The sequence below is a fragment of the Erinaceus europaeus genome, chromosome 6, assembly GCF_950295315.1.
Source record: "Erinaceus europaeus chromosome 6, mEriEur2.1, whole genome shotgun sequence".
Lineage (NCBI taxonomy): Eukaryota > Metazoa > Chordata > Mammalia > Eulipotyphla > Erinaceidae > Erinaceus > Erinaceus europaeus.
The window spans coordinates 26,677,863-26,692,534 of NC_080167.1; the positions used below are offsets into that span (position 1 = coordinate 26,677,863).

The 14,672-nt window shown below is 45.4% G+C and overlaps 1 protein-coding gene across 1 annotated transcript in view; it reads left to right on the forward strand.

The window, feature by feature from the left end:
- The first annotated feature begins 12,621 nt into the window (after nucleotides 1–12,621).
- ERO1B (endoplasmic reticulum oxidoreductase 1 beta) overlaps nucleotides 12,622–14,672 on the forward strand; it is an 81,467-nt gene continuing 79,416 nt past the window's right edge. Inside the window, exon 1 of the mRNA XM_060191943.1 lies at nucleotides 12,622–12,943. Coding sequence (XP_060047926.1) covers nucleotides 12,842–12,943 — 102 coding nt within the window. The 5' untranslated portion in view covers nucleotides 12,622–12,841. The remainder of the gene's footprint in view (nucleotides 12,944–14,672) is intronic.

Below are 14,672 nucleotides of genomic sequence, written 5' to 3' on the forward strand. Positions count from 1 at the left end.
AAGGAAGGAAAGAAGGGAGGGAGGGAGGGAGGAAGAAAGAAAGAAAGAAAGAAAGAAAGAAAGAAAGAAAGAAAGAAAGAAAGAAAGAAAGGAGAAAGGGTGATCCGGGGGATTCAGGCAGTAGTGCAGCGGGTTAAGCACACATGGTGCAAAGAGCTAGGATTGGTGTAAGGACCACAGTTTGAGTCTCCAGCTCCCCACTTGCAGGGGAGTCACTTCATAAGCAGTGAAGCAGGTCTGCAGGTGTCTATCTTTCTCTCCCCCTCTCTGTCTTCCCTATCTCTCTCCATTTCTCTCTGTCCTATCCAACAACGAAGACAGACAACAATAATAACTACAACAATAAAACAACAAGAGCAACAAAAAGGGAATAAATAAATAAATAAATAAATAAAAAGAGAAAGGTGGTCCGGGAGGTGGCGCAGTTGATAAAAATATTGGACTCTGAAGCATGAGGTCCTGAATTCGATCCCTGGCAGCACATGGGCCAGAAAGATGTCTGGTTCTTTCTCTCCTCCTATCTTTCTCATTAATAAATAAATAAAATATTTTTTAAAAAAGAAAGGAAGAAAGAAAGAAAAGAAAATGGCCACTATGACTGGTAATTTGTCCTGTAGGCAATGAGTCCCAGCAATAACCCTGGTGGAAACAAACACCAAACACAAACAAACAGAAAGAAACAAACACAGAGAAGAAAAAGAAAAAGAAAATAATCTATTGGCTGACCAAATAGTTCACTTGGGTAGTGCACCTGCTTTGTCATGTACTTAATCCACTTGAGCCTGGCCCCAATCACACTGAAGAAAGCTTAAGTATTGTGACGTTTTTCCCTTTCCCACCCCCCTCTCTCTTTTCTCTTTCTCTCTCTCCCTTGCTGTCTGAAAAAGTTGATCCATAACTGTGAAGCCTCAGTGACAAACACAACAAAAGCAAAGAGTCCTCTATGATACTACATTCTTGATGTCTATTACACATGGGAGTGGGAGGGGGGAAGCCAGCTTCTAACATATAGCAGTCAGTACCAAAGAAAATGTGCTTAGTAGGAAGCACCATAGGACTTAGGGTGACTCACTGGGATTACTGGGATAAAATGATTAGGACACCCCCATCAAAGAAGGCAATACAGAGTGAAAAGGATATGATACAAGTGAGGAGGAACCATTTGCATTTGAGAAAAAAAATAGAATGAACTTACAACATACTGCCTCTCAGTGTGACCATATTTGCAAATATGAGTAAGATTCATTTTGCCTGACTAATTAATTGGTCAATAAGTCAATCTTGGCACAATCCATTTGAAAATGTGGAGCACTGTGGTCATCTGGGGCTGACTTTGACTCCATTAAGAATCACAGAAAAGGGGAGTCAGGTGGTAGCGCAGCGGATTAAGAGCACATGTCACTGGTGTAAGGATATCTGTTCGAGCCCCTGGCTCCCCACCTGCAGGAGAGTCGCTTCACAAGTGGTGAAGCACATCTGCAGGTGTGTATCTTTCTCTCCCCATCTCTGTCTTCCCCTCCTCTCTCCATTTCTCTCTTTCCATTTATAACAATGATGATATCAATAACAACAACAATAATAACTACAACAACAAAGAGATAACAAGGGCAACAAAAGAGAAAATAAATAAATAAAATTTAAAAAAAAAGAATCAAGAAAAGGGCAAGGAGATGGTTCATCCAAGTAGGGCTGGCACCTACTAAGCACGAAGTCCTGGCTTCATGTAACACTGCAGCAGTTACTGGATGTTCCATAGATGGTGGAGTAGTGCTGTAGTATCTTTCCTTGCCTGGGTTTCTCTTCCTTGTTGTCTTCTGCTGGGAGAGCCTGAGGGTGCTTCTTCCTGAGCAAGATTCCTCTCTGGGTTGGAGAGAACGCAACTGGAGCCAACCTAGGCTGCTGCGTCGGAGAGGGATCAGGAACTCATGCTGAGCTAGTGTCGCAGGAGATAGACTCTGGAACTCTTGGAGCCGGAAGGCAATCCCAAGTGTGTTAAAACAGAAGAGCAGCTGTATATATACTCTCCAAGTAGGGTGGAAACAGGATGTGATGTAGAGAGGGTGGAGCGAAAAGAGACTGGTGGAAATCAGGGTGACTATGAGAAGGGGCGGAGCAAAAAGACATCATGAACCAGTGGGATTAAATCAATGCCCTGCAGGCAGGGCAGTTCCTAGGTAACTGGTTATGTAAATAGACATCTCCCCCTTTCTTTTTAACTAATGGCCATAGTATCAGAAGTGCGGAGCACTTTGTGAGGCAGGGAGACTGATAGGAGGAGGCACAGCTTTGGGGTTCTACTGCCCCTCCTTGCTCAACCTCTCAGTAGAGAGAGAGAGAGAGACTCACAGGATTGACACACCCCTCAGGCTCAAACCCTTCCAAGCTCAACCACATCCTCACAATTTCCCAACATTTCCCTCTTACTTAATGGCCATATATAAATGGGTCAAAGTCTGTAAAAGGCTCCATCTCTTTCAGGGGAATAGCACTGTAGGGGTGAACAGAAACCTGTTGGGAAGAAACCTGAATGATAGCATGTAAGCGTCTTCAAAAGGAACTAGCACAAGACAGAGAAGGATAAGTAAGAGTAGCAAGGGACAGAGTGAGACTGAAGAGAGGTCTGGTAGGTGGAGAGGAGGGCTGCCTGATGGGTGGTGGAGTAGGGGCCTGATTAGCCTGAGGGGCGAGAGGGGTGATCTGGCATTGCAAAGTCCTGAGACAGCTGGTGAAAAGGTCCATGGACTGCTACAGTTAGTCCGCGAGAAGTCCAGCAGTGTAAAGGGAGAGTCCAAAGGTGTACCAGCAAGTCCGAAAGAAGCATCAGTCCAATGTCAACGACCAGGGAAGAAATGCTGCACGTCTATCTTGATGGAGGAGGACAGCCACTGGAACTTTTCTTCTCTGTAGAGAGTGAGCTGGAACCACCAAAACGTAACAGGCGAAGCAGAAGCAGGAAGAGCAAACAGCAATGGGTGAGAGAAAGGTGTTAGGAAAGTCTTGTCCTTTGGAGTCCGTGAGTCAGGTTCTCCAGATCATGTCAGGTCACATCATGGGTTTGGGGGGGGGGTGTATCATTGTGGGCAATGTCAGAAGACAAGGGTCCAAGATGGATTTCTGGGGCTTCCATATGAGCAGATGCTTTGTCATGTGAAGGCTCGACATAGCTGTAGTCAATTACTTATGAAAAAACTTTGTAACAAATTAGACGTTTACTATAATTGATAACTCGATGATTATAATTGGTTTAGGTATCTTTACAATTTTGTTTAAAGGTCATCTTATGTGACCTTATGTATCAGTCTCTATACAGCAAAATTTTCAAACCAAATTTAAGTAATATATATATATAGATTCTTAACTGTTTTACATTGGACTTTTTAAGCAAACTCAGGTTACTAAAGAGTTAACACATTTTAGTGACATTTTTGAACATTTACAATGTCAGACTGATGCCAGATTTCTTGTGGATTAATTTCCACAAGATAGCTTACCGGACATTTTGGGGGGCCCTCCAAAAATGTTCTGTATAGAGAATTTGTATTTTAACTTAGAAGATGATGAATTGTCACATTGAATATTTAGACTTTTACCTTAAACACAGTTACTTTAGCGAATTAATTTTACCTTTCCTGGCAAGGATGTAGTTTCAAAGTTACACTTTAACTGTTAAGTTAATGTTTACCAAACTTGAAACACACACATTAAACATGTAGTTTATAACACACAGGAGGAGAAAAACTTTTGTAACTAAAACATAACATTTCATTTTTTTAAAAAAATTTTTTTAAAGCATAGCACTAGTCAGCTCTGGTTGATAGTGATATAGGGGGTTGAACCTGGAAATTTGGAGCTTCAAGCATGAGAATCTCTTTGCATAACCATTATGCAAGCTACCCTGCCCTAAAACATAACATTTCAAATGCAAATTTAGATCTACTGTCATAGTTGAACCATCTTTACTCACACAGTTTAAGACTAAACATTTCATATTTATACCAAGACTTAAAAATGAAATCAAAAAGTGGAAAAAACAATTCTTGGACTGTTTCTGGACATCTCCAGAAACCATGGCTGCATCCAGCCATTTTATATAAAGTCAATTAAATTTCAGAGTACTCTGAGCACAATGGGTCGTACAAAAAATTTTGGTTACTCAACTCACTCAATTTTTTTTTCCAACTCACTCACTCACAAAACACAACTGGCCAGTCATAGCATAAGACATTTGGGGGAGGGGGGGAAGAGTTCTGTGAATCAGATTTTTTAGATTCTGCCATGTTGTATTATGGATCTTGGGGTGCATCCTGCAGCCAAACCTCTTGTAGCCAGTCCTCTTGCAGTGTTTCTTGTTCCTCAGGGATAATCAGTGTTATCATGTGGGTATTACCCAAACAGGTTTGGAGTAATTTTGTGGAAAACGCATGCAAAACCCCTCCCCACAGTCAACAGGGGGTCAGGTCCTTTCCAAATTTTATCAAGTGGGTGTTTCCATTTGACTTTAATAGCTGGGAGGGTGGGTGGTGTTTGCCAATGAAGAATAATAGGAGGTTGGTCCGTGTTTTTGTAAATATTAAAGAGATTTAATGTAGTTAAGGCTTTTGCCAGCTGGATATTGGGGGGGTACATTTTCCCTTTTTCTATATTTAATTAAACCTTAAGAGTTTGATGGGCCCTCTCTACAATGCCTTGTTCCTATGGATTATCCTGTAGTATGAGTAATGTTTCAGAGGGAACAAAAATCTTTAAATTGTTTGCTGGTAAAACAGGCCCATTGTCAGTTTTAAGTTGAAGATGTATCCCCATTACAACAAAACAGGAGAGCATATGGCTTATAAGCTTTTTTGAGTTTTCTCCCATCTGAGCTATAGCCCACATAAACTTAGAAAAGATATCAATTGAGACGAACATATATTTTTGTTTGCCAAAGTTGGGTATGTGAGTGACATCAATTTGCCAAAGAGTGTTGGCTTTTAAACCTCGAGGATTAACCCCCAGAGTTTGAATAGCAGGTGTTTTGATTAGACCTACACAGGAGGAAAATGTATCAAAAATACGTTTTAACTGTGACAGAGGAATATCAGGAAATAGAACTCGAAGTCCTTTAAGATTAACATGGGTTAGGGAATGAAAGTCAGCAGGATTAGAGACAGAGGCTAGGAGAATTCCCATGGAGGCGAGGCAGTCGGCTGCAGCATTCCCTTCAGACAGGGGACTCAGAAGAGGGTTGTGGGAACATAGGTGCTGAACATACAGTGGTTGGGTTCAAGAACAGAGCATAGAGGCAATTTGAATTAAAAGAGGAGAAAATGGGTTGTCATCAATTCTTACATAAGATCGAGCAAGCCATGGAAGTAAGTTAACAGTATACACACTGTCAGAAAAAAGGTTGAAGGCTTCTGTTACAGCTTTTAATGCAAGGAAAACAGCATAAAGTTCTTTGTACTGAGGGGAATTATCAGGAAGCTCAGTAAAGAGAGGTTTGGGGAATTGCTGGTCTGGATAATATATAAGGGCAGCAGCTCACTTTTTTCCACCATCAGTGAGGACTGTAGGAGCAGAGGGGATGGGATCTCGAGAGAAAAGTTTAGGTACTAGTAGAGGCAACAGAGGTAAAGAAGCTATCAAATTATTAGAAGGAAAATTATTATCTAATTGTCCTGAAAAACCCATTAAACTTAGGGCAAAACGAGAATGGTGGTGTATGAGCCACTCTGTATCTGTGAGAGAAAAGGGAAGAATAATTGAATCCGGTTCCCTTCCTAAGACCTGATCAAATCTGTTTCTTCCTTGGCGAACCATAAATGCTAAGGTATAAATCTTGGTAAGAAGTCTTGGAGCTCCGCCTACTGGTGTATGAAGCCATTTGAGAATGCCATGCTTCTGCCACAGTGCCCCCACTACCGTGGGGGTGGAGTTAAAGATTAGAAGATTTACTGGAGAGGAGGGGGAGAACCAAACGAGGTGCATGTCCTGGAGAGCCTGGTTATCTCTTTCCAGTGCCAAGGAGGCTTCAGGGGTTAACATACACTTTGAGGAGGGCTGTTTGTTTCCTTTTAACAGATTGAACAGCGGTTGCAGGCAGCTAGTAGGCAGATAAAGATACTGCCTAAGCCAATTCAAATTTCCAAGAAAACTTTGTAAAGAAGCAAGAGTGAGATTAGAAGGAAAACTAACACAAGGTTTTAAAGGACGAATCTGCACTAGGGAAATCTCTGAGCCTAAGAAAGATATTGGAGGAATTAGCTGTATCTTCTCAGGAGCTATATTAAGTCCACTTCTCTTTAAGGCAGGGAATAGAAAATGAAGTAGGGCAAAAAGATCTGTACCTAATTCTCCCCATATTAACATGTCATCCATATAATGAAAAACCTTAAGGCCCTTATGAATATGGAAAAAGGGCAGATTTAACATCCTCTTGACAAATAGTAGGACTATTGGCCATACTCTGGGGCAGTACCACCCATTCATACCTGTCGGCAGGGCTGGCATTATTATAGAAGGAACAGAGAAGAAAAATGTTTACAATCTTGTGGGTGCAAGGGAATAGAGGAAAAACAATCCTGTATAACAATAGCTATGATTGGAATTCCCGTGGGAATTGCAGAAGCAAGAGGCAAACCCCTTTGGGGGGAGCCCCAAACTTGCATGGTTTTATTAACTGCATGGAGATCTTGGAGGAGGTGCCATTTTACTGAGCGCTTTTTAATCACAAAGACAGGCATATTCCATGGGCTCCAGGAAAGATGAATGTATCCCAAGGACAACTGCTCTTGGATGAGCTCTTTTAAAATTTCTAGCTTCTCCCAAGGCAAAGGCCACTATTCCACCCAGAAAGGCTCGTTATAAAGCCAATCTAAGCAGGGAGTTCTGTTACGAACAGTGGCAGTTAGTATTGGGGTTGCTGGTCAGGTCTAGTAGTCTCACAGGAGTGAGTGTGGTGCCCTGCAGAGGTGTCTAAGGATATAACTACATCCAGAGATTCCAGCAAGTCTCTCCCCAATAAATTGGTGCTTATATCAGCTATTAAAGGCCAAAAGCATCTGGTAGTCCCTTCTGGATCTTCCCATACAAGGGAATCTCGTGTGAGGAATGCTTGAGTCAACCCTCCAACACCATGTAAACGTGGTCCTGGGAAGAGTTCCCAACTCTGGGTAACCTCTGCTTGTCTTAAGATTGTCTTATCTGCCCCTGTGTCAATCAAACACTTAAAAGGAATATTACCAATCCTTATCATCATAGTTGGGTGACCTCTTTCTAAAACAGGGGTCGTCCACAAAATCTCAGGCTCTGAATCCAAACCATTCTCTTGCTCCAGTCGGTTATTTCTACACTGGAAGTTCCCACATGCTCCTCCTTCTGCTCACCCTCTGCTATTGTTATTTGTCGTGGTGGGTGTAGCGATGGGTTGGGTCCCAAGCTGGGCTTCTGTTTATGGAAGAAGGGCGCAGCGCCGAGCAGACAAGCTGCTTCATTCCCTCTTGAAGGCAGGGCTAAGGGACACCCCACACCTAGTTTAAATCCCTGTTTACATTTGGCAGGGGTGTTTCTTATGGAACCTTGACCCACAATCTCTCCTCCAGTGAAACCCTTTCTGGCATCTGGGACAAGGCATTTGTGGTCTCTGGTTCCCTGACTGGAGGCGGGGTTGCCCTGACTGGAGGTGAGGTTGCCCTGACTGGAGGCAGGGTCGCCGTCTATTTTCTGGACTTTGGTTACGCCAATGCCCTTGGTGACCGCACTGAAAACAAGCCCCTTTTTGCTTATGTAGGGTAGCTGCATAGGCTTGCATTGTAGGTGCCCGACAAGAGCTTGATCTAAGATCCTGTGTAGCTAAAATCCAGCTATCTGGGTGTTCGTTCTTAAGACTGATACATGCCTGTCGGAATTCCAGAAGCATGCCATCCCAGACAATGCATCGCAGGAGGAGAAAACAGGCGTCAGGATATAAATCTTCCTTTCCAAACTCGATTGGACCCTGACAATGAATTTAGCCAGGGATTCATCTGGTTCTTGTTGAAGGGAGAGAATGGGGGCTGAGTCCACTCCCGTGGGTGGTGTTAACCCCTCCCATGCTCTTAATGCGCAGGGGCGTACCTGATCAAAATACCCGGGTGGAAACTTGGCCTCTGCCTTTTGAATTCTGGTTTCCAAATGACCCGTTCCAAACAATGCATCAAAATTCCCCTCTAGCTGATTTTGACTATTTTTCCGTGATTGCTGTAAACACTCGTCATGAAAAAATGCCTCCCATTGCAGGAAGAGGGGGCCTGGGAGCGTAGTGCGAGTTACGTCTCTCCAATCTTGGGGGGTATTAAGGTTCTGAAGCAGGCCTTGTAAAATGGACCTGGTCCATGGAGCACGAAGTCTATCATCCTTAATAGCCTAGCATGGTTCTTTCGGGTCTGTGGCGGAATATGGATACCAGGCCTGAGGTTTTTGTCTATTGGGGGCAACATTTACCGGGAATGTGTGGACTTGCTCTGATAACTGTGTAGTAGCAGGGGGAGGAGTCACAGAAGTGGAAGCTGCTGGATAAGCGGCAGCCAGAGAAGTGGTTTTGGAGGCTACAGGAGAATCTGGACATGTGTCTGCAAAAACGGGGGTGGCCAAAGAAGCGGCTGTGGAGACTGCAGGAGGTTCTAGACACATGTCTGCCAAAATGGGGGTGGCCGAAGAAGCAGCTGTGGAGTCCGAAGGAGAATTCAGACACGTGTCTGCCAAAATGGGGGCCTCAGGGCAAGATGCAGAGGGCTTAGGGTGGGTCAGGATCAGGACAGGCTTTTGATTCTTCTTGTTTTTAAGGTGCTGGTTAAGTTCTATGATCACTTCCTTTATCTCTTGGACCTCAGCCTCTAGGTCCCTTAGCTTTTTGGGAGGTTGCCCCATATATCCCTTAAAAGCTACGACGATGATCAACAGGAAGGATATAAGGTGTGGCCCCGAGAAAAATGTCCCAGAGATATAAAAACTGTATATAGAAAAAGGAGTACAGGATTTGGAAAAGATCGTCCATGGTGGAGAGGTCTCAGGAAAATAATAAAAAAGAAAAAAAGAAGAAAAAGAATCACAGTGACTTAACATGAGGTTGCAGATACCCAAATGGAGTATACTCATCTGGGACGTCTTCTTGTAAGTCAGTGGCTGATGTGTCCCTGTTCAGGCACCAAATGCTGGAGAGCCTGAGGTTGGAAAGAGCTCAACTGGAGCCAACCTAGGCTGCTGCGTCGGAGAGTGATCAGGAACTCGTGCCAAGCTGGCGTCGCAGGAGATAGACTCTGGAACTCTTGGAGCCGGAAGGCAATCCCAAGTGTGTTAAAACAGAAGAGCAGCTACATATATACTCTCCAAGTAGGGTGGAAACAGGATGTGACGAAGAGAGGGTGGAGTGAAAAGAGACTGGTGGAAATCAGGGTGACTACGAGAGGGGGCGGAGCAAAAAGACATCATGAACCAGTGGGGATTAAACCAATGCCCTGCAGGCAGGGCAGTTCCTAGGTAACTGGTTATGTAAATAGACCGCAGGGATAAGCAGGGGGAAGCTGGCCTACTGCTCAACAGTCTTCTGTCTCTCCCTGCCCCACCTCTATATATGAAAAAAAAAATCTAAGAGTAGAGGAATCATGCAAGCATAAGAACCTGGGAAGTGGGGGCCTGGCAGTAGCAAACCAGGTTATGTGCACATAGTACAAAGCTGCAGGGAATGGAGTAAGGATCCCAGTTTGAGCCCTTGGCTCCCCACCTGCAGGGGGGTCGTTTCACAAGAGGTCTCTCCACCTCTCTATCTTTCCCTCCTCTCTCTGTCCTATCCAACAACAACAACAACAACAATAACAGCAGCAGTAGCAACAACAATGGAAAAAAGATGGCCAGCAGGAGCAGTAGATTCATAATGCAGGCACCAAGCCTCAGCGTTAACCTTGGAGACAAAAAACAAACAAACAAAAATAAACACTGGTGTATTGCACCAAAGTAAAAAAAAAAAACCTCTGGGGTAGGGGTGGGGGTGGGGGTGGGGAGGGTTCAGGTCCTGGAACATGATGGCAGAGGAGGACCTAGTGGGGGTTGTATTGTTATGAGAAAAACTGGGAAATTTTATGCATGTACAAACGATTGTATTTACTGTCAACTGTAGACTATTAATCCTCTAATAAGGAAATAAAAAAAAAACCTGGGAAGTAAAATCACCATCATCATCATCAGCTTAGGAAATAAATCACCTGCAGAAGGAAAGCTTTGTGAGTGGTGAAGCAGTGCTGCTGGTGTCTCTCTGTCTCTCTTTCTCTCTATCTCCCCCTCCCTCTCGACTTATGACTGTCTCTATCCAATAAATAAATAAATATAATTTTTTAAATATTTAAAAGGATAGGGCTGGGTGGTGGTGCACCTGGTTGAGTGCACATGTTACAATGCTCAAGAACTCGGGTTCAAGCCCCCACCTGCAGAAGGAAAACTTCATGAGTGGTAAAGAAGTGCTACAGGTGTCTGTCTCTTTTCCTCTCTATCTCCCCCTTCTCTCTCAACTTATGACTGTCTCTATCCAGTAAATAAATAAATATAATCATTAAAAAAAAAAGGGAAAGGAAATGAGTCATGCTTGGTTCCAGAGAAGTTACAGTCTATACTTTAGGTAACCCCCTTCCATAGTCTGGCTTACCCAAGCCAATTATAAATTATCATTACAATTAAGATGGTGTACTAATTCATTTCATAGCTGGCCCTGACCCATCTCAGATTAAAACAGCTGTGAGGCCCATTTATTCTTTATTATTGAAAAATGTGATCAATTTTTGTATATGTTAGTTCCAGAGGACTGGCGTCATCTAGAGTTAGCAAGTCATAAATTACAGGGCAGAGGAGATCAGCAGCGAAGTATACACCAATTTGTATGCTGGAAGCCTCAGAAGCTACAGGTTCCACCCCACTGCAAGACCATATAGCAGTGCTGTGCAATGATAGGTACTCTTTCTCTCTGACTCTCATAGTAAATAAAGGAGTAACTCTCTTTAAAAAGTCATAAATTACATGAGCTACAATAGGCATATTTCTAGGCTTCCATTTTCTGATGTTTGCTTTTTGTTTAAAGTTCAGGGCATCTATGATGACTGAATAAATCTGTGAATACAAACTGGGGTTAAAAATTTTTGGAGGCAAGTGGTGGCTCACTCAGAAGAGTGCACACATTACGATGGAGAGGACCCGGGTTCAAGTCCCTGGTCCTCACTTACAAGGGGAAACTTCTCAGCGGTGGAGTGGTGCTGCAAGTGTCTCTATTCTTACATAATCATATTCTCTATTTCTCCCTTTCATTTTCATTTCCATTAAAAAATAGAAAAAGGAAAAAAAGAAGCATGACCACCAAGAACACTGGGGTAGTCATGTATGCACCAAGTTCCAGCAATACTCTGATGGCATAAATAGATAGATAGATAAATAAATAAATATTAAGTGCCAACGGAGTAACTAAATAAAGATCTAAGTGAACCCAATATAATCGAAAAGATCTATATACTAGGGTGATAGACAGTGGCTATAATGGGAATGAGAAAATATGGGTCAGTAGTAGCAGAGGGAGTGAAGATTGGCAATGTGATGCATTGCCATGAGGTAAGAAGCACAAGAAGCCTCAATAAACTAGACACAGCAAGGAAACATATTGTGCCTTCCAGAGTCTCTGAAAGGAATGATGATTCAATATGGATTTCTGAGTTCCATCGCTTTAAGGATAACATTTGTGTACTAATACAGAAGTGATGTGAAACTAATGCACACTATCAATATACCATGACATACCACAGTTTTTCTATAAATCCAGAATAAAGCTAGTAGCAACTGTCATTTTGTTGAACCCATATGTATTAGGAATTATACTAAGTCCTTTATGTGCATATTCTTACGTAATCATAGCACAATGGAGTGACTGTTCCGGTATTTTCTAGGTAGAGAAACTGAGGCTTACAGAGTTTGTCTAAGGCCACGTAACACGTAAAACTGGAACGTTTTAGTGGTAAGAACTGAGCTTTCTATATATCTATTGAAATTTCTTCTCCCCCACTCCTTCACACATATAAACTTTGGGGTTTATCCCCAATTTTTAAAGCGCATTTTGTTTGTATATGTCAATTTGGGAGTGGGACGAGGTGGACAGTGGCATCGCATGGTTTATCTAAGCATCTGCAGCACAACTGAGGTGAATACCCAGAAGTGAACGAGACAAAGAAAGTGCTTCAGCTTCGCTCCTAATTCCCGTAGGTACCCGGAGCATCACGGATGTGCAGTTGTCAGGAAACCAAGACACAAATGGACCCCCAACCTCGTTTCTACTAGCAACAGGCCTGAGGAGCTGGGGACAGGGGCTAGGGTAGGCAGATCTCCCCAGGGATCTCCACCAGCCCGCGCCTCCTCTTGTTTTGGAGGCCCGCGTGGTCCCGCCTCATTGGCCGCCTTGAAGCTCGAGCCCCGGGGAGGCGGAGCGGCTTCCGCAGTTGTAGTTCCCGGGTTTGCCCCTCCGCGGGCCCCGCCTTCCGGCCCGAGGAGCCCCAGTGGCCGCGCGAGACCACAACTCCCACAAGGCCCCGCGTTTTGAGGGGGGCGTGGCTGAGCGCAAGGGAAGCCGGGGGCGGGGCCGCCTGAGGGATGAAGTGGGGGCGCTCGGCTCTGCGCCTCACACTTAGCAACCGCGCGCCGGGAGAGCGTCCCGGGCCTGGGAACCGGCGTGCACACCCCTGACCCTGGAGTCTCTCCGCTGCCGGGAACTGTCCCTTTGGGTCGTCGCCCAGGCCGCCCGCCGTTCCCTGGCCCGAAGGGGCCCGGCCGGCCGCGGTGGGTGGAGAGGTCGGTCAGCATGAGCCGGGGAGTCCGGCGGGTCAGCTCAGGGCAGGGGGCGGCGGTCGCCGCGCAGCTGCTGGTCACTCTGAGCTTCCTCCTCAGCGCCGTCGAGGCCCAGGTGAGCCCGGGAAGTGACGGGGACCCCCGGTCGGACGCCCGCGGCGGCGCGAACGGGCCGCGGCTGTGGCGCGAGGAGGGCCGGGCCGGACCCTGAGGTGGCTGGTGGCGGGCGGTGTAGCCCTGGGGGGTGGGGGCGGTGGGGGCGGAGCGGGTGTGGTAATCCTGACAGCGGAGCCCAGGAAGCGAGTGCCAGCGGCTGGCGGCGTGTGGGGATGGCGACGTTGTCGGGGTAGAGGTTGTAAAAAGAGGAAGATGGTGACCGTCCCCCGGGGGGAGTCGGCGCTCCCCTGTAACGTTGCCAGTGGCCGGGAGCGTGGCGGGAGCCAGGGCCGCAGTGCAAACCGGTCGGGCGTGCGGAAGCGGGTTCGCGGCTCCTGCAGGAGGGGACGGAGAAGCCGGGGGAGGGGGGCGGGAGAAGAAGTGGTGGCGGGGGGCTGAGCCAATCGCCCTGCAAAGCTGGAGGGGGTCCAGCGGGGCGGGGGGCACAACTCGGGGAGGAGGACAACTTTCTCCAACTTCTGCACCAGAGAGCCAGCCCCTCGGGCTGTGCTTTCCCTCGGTGTCGCGTCTGCTAAATGGGGTCGCCTGGTGTGGCCGAGGAGGCGACTGGGGTGAAGGGGTTTGGGCGGGGGGCGGCATCTGGGCCTGAGCCTGTCATTCTGTCAATAGTGAGCTGATGGCTGGCGAGGAGGAGATTCGAGTTCGGGGTGCTTGGTCTCTGTGAAGCTCATCTTCCAGGACTGTTGTCAGTGTGCTGGTAACGGGAGGATTAGTCGACCGTAACCTGCTGCCTTAAAATAGGTGTTTGCTTCCTTCTAGTACAGTTGGATTTGAATAGGCGGCTGCCAGGTGCTGCTGTTGTCTTCTCTGCACCTGCTGCAAAGTGGCAAAGCTGCTTAGAGGGGGCGGGGGAGGGAGGAGGTGGTCTCAAGAGATCAGGTCCTGAGGGGGGAAATGTCATTCGAAGCAATTAATACTCATGGCTACGAAAAGTGAAGATCTGTGATAATTGTGTAAACGTGTTCCTGGATGTATCGACCCCCCCCCCCCCCCCATTCCTCATTGCATTCTGTCCTGGTGTTGTTCTTCACTAAAGCTTAAATGGACTGAGCACTCACTTGTGATCATGATGGTGTTTTTTTGTTTTTTTTTTTTTGAATGAATGGTTAAAACGAAATAAAAGGGACACACTTTGAGTTTCGGACTTGGAGCTCACAATGTAAAAAAAAAAAAAAGCAAATTCTCTAGCTTCACCTGGAGTTGTTGATTTAGTGGATCTGTATGTGACCCAGGAACCAGCATTTTAAACAAGCCTTTCAAGTACAAAGTGTCCTTTGTATTACCTTTTGAACCCCATTTGGAAAACTGAAGTAGATAATGGGAATCTGGGCATGTCTAACAGACTTAAAAATTTCCAAATTGTCTTGGGCAAAATTTTCTAGTTCCTAGTTTGTTTGTTTTTTTAAGCATAATTTGCATTTAGATTTTTATTGCTATTTTTCTTTTTGTATAGTACATATTAGTTTTATATTTTGCCAGTCTATAAACTCCATTTTAGGTTCCTTTTAAAAAATGTTTTTATTACCTTTATTTACTCATTGGATAGAAAGAGCCAGAAATTGAGAGGGAAGGGGGTGGTAGAGAGGGAGAGAGAGAGAGAGAGAGAAAGAGAGAGTCACCTGTAGCACTGCTTCACCACTTGCAAAGCTTTTCCTCTGCAGGTGGGG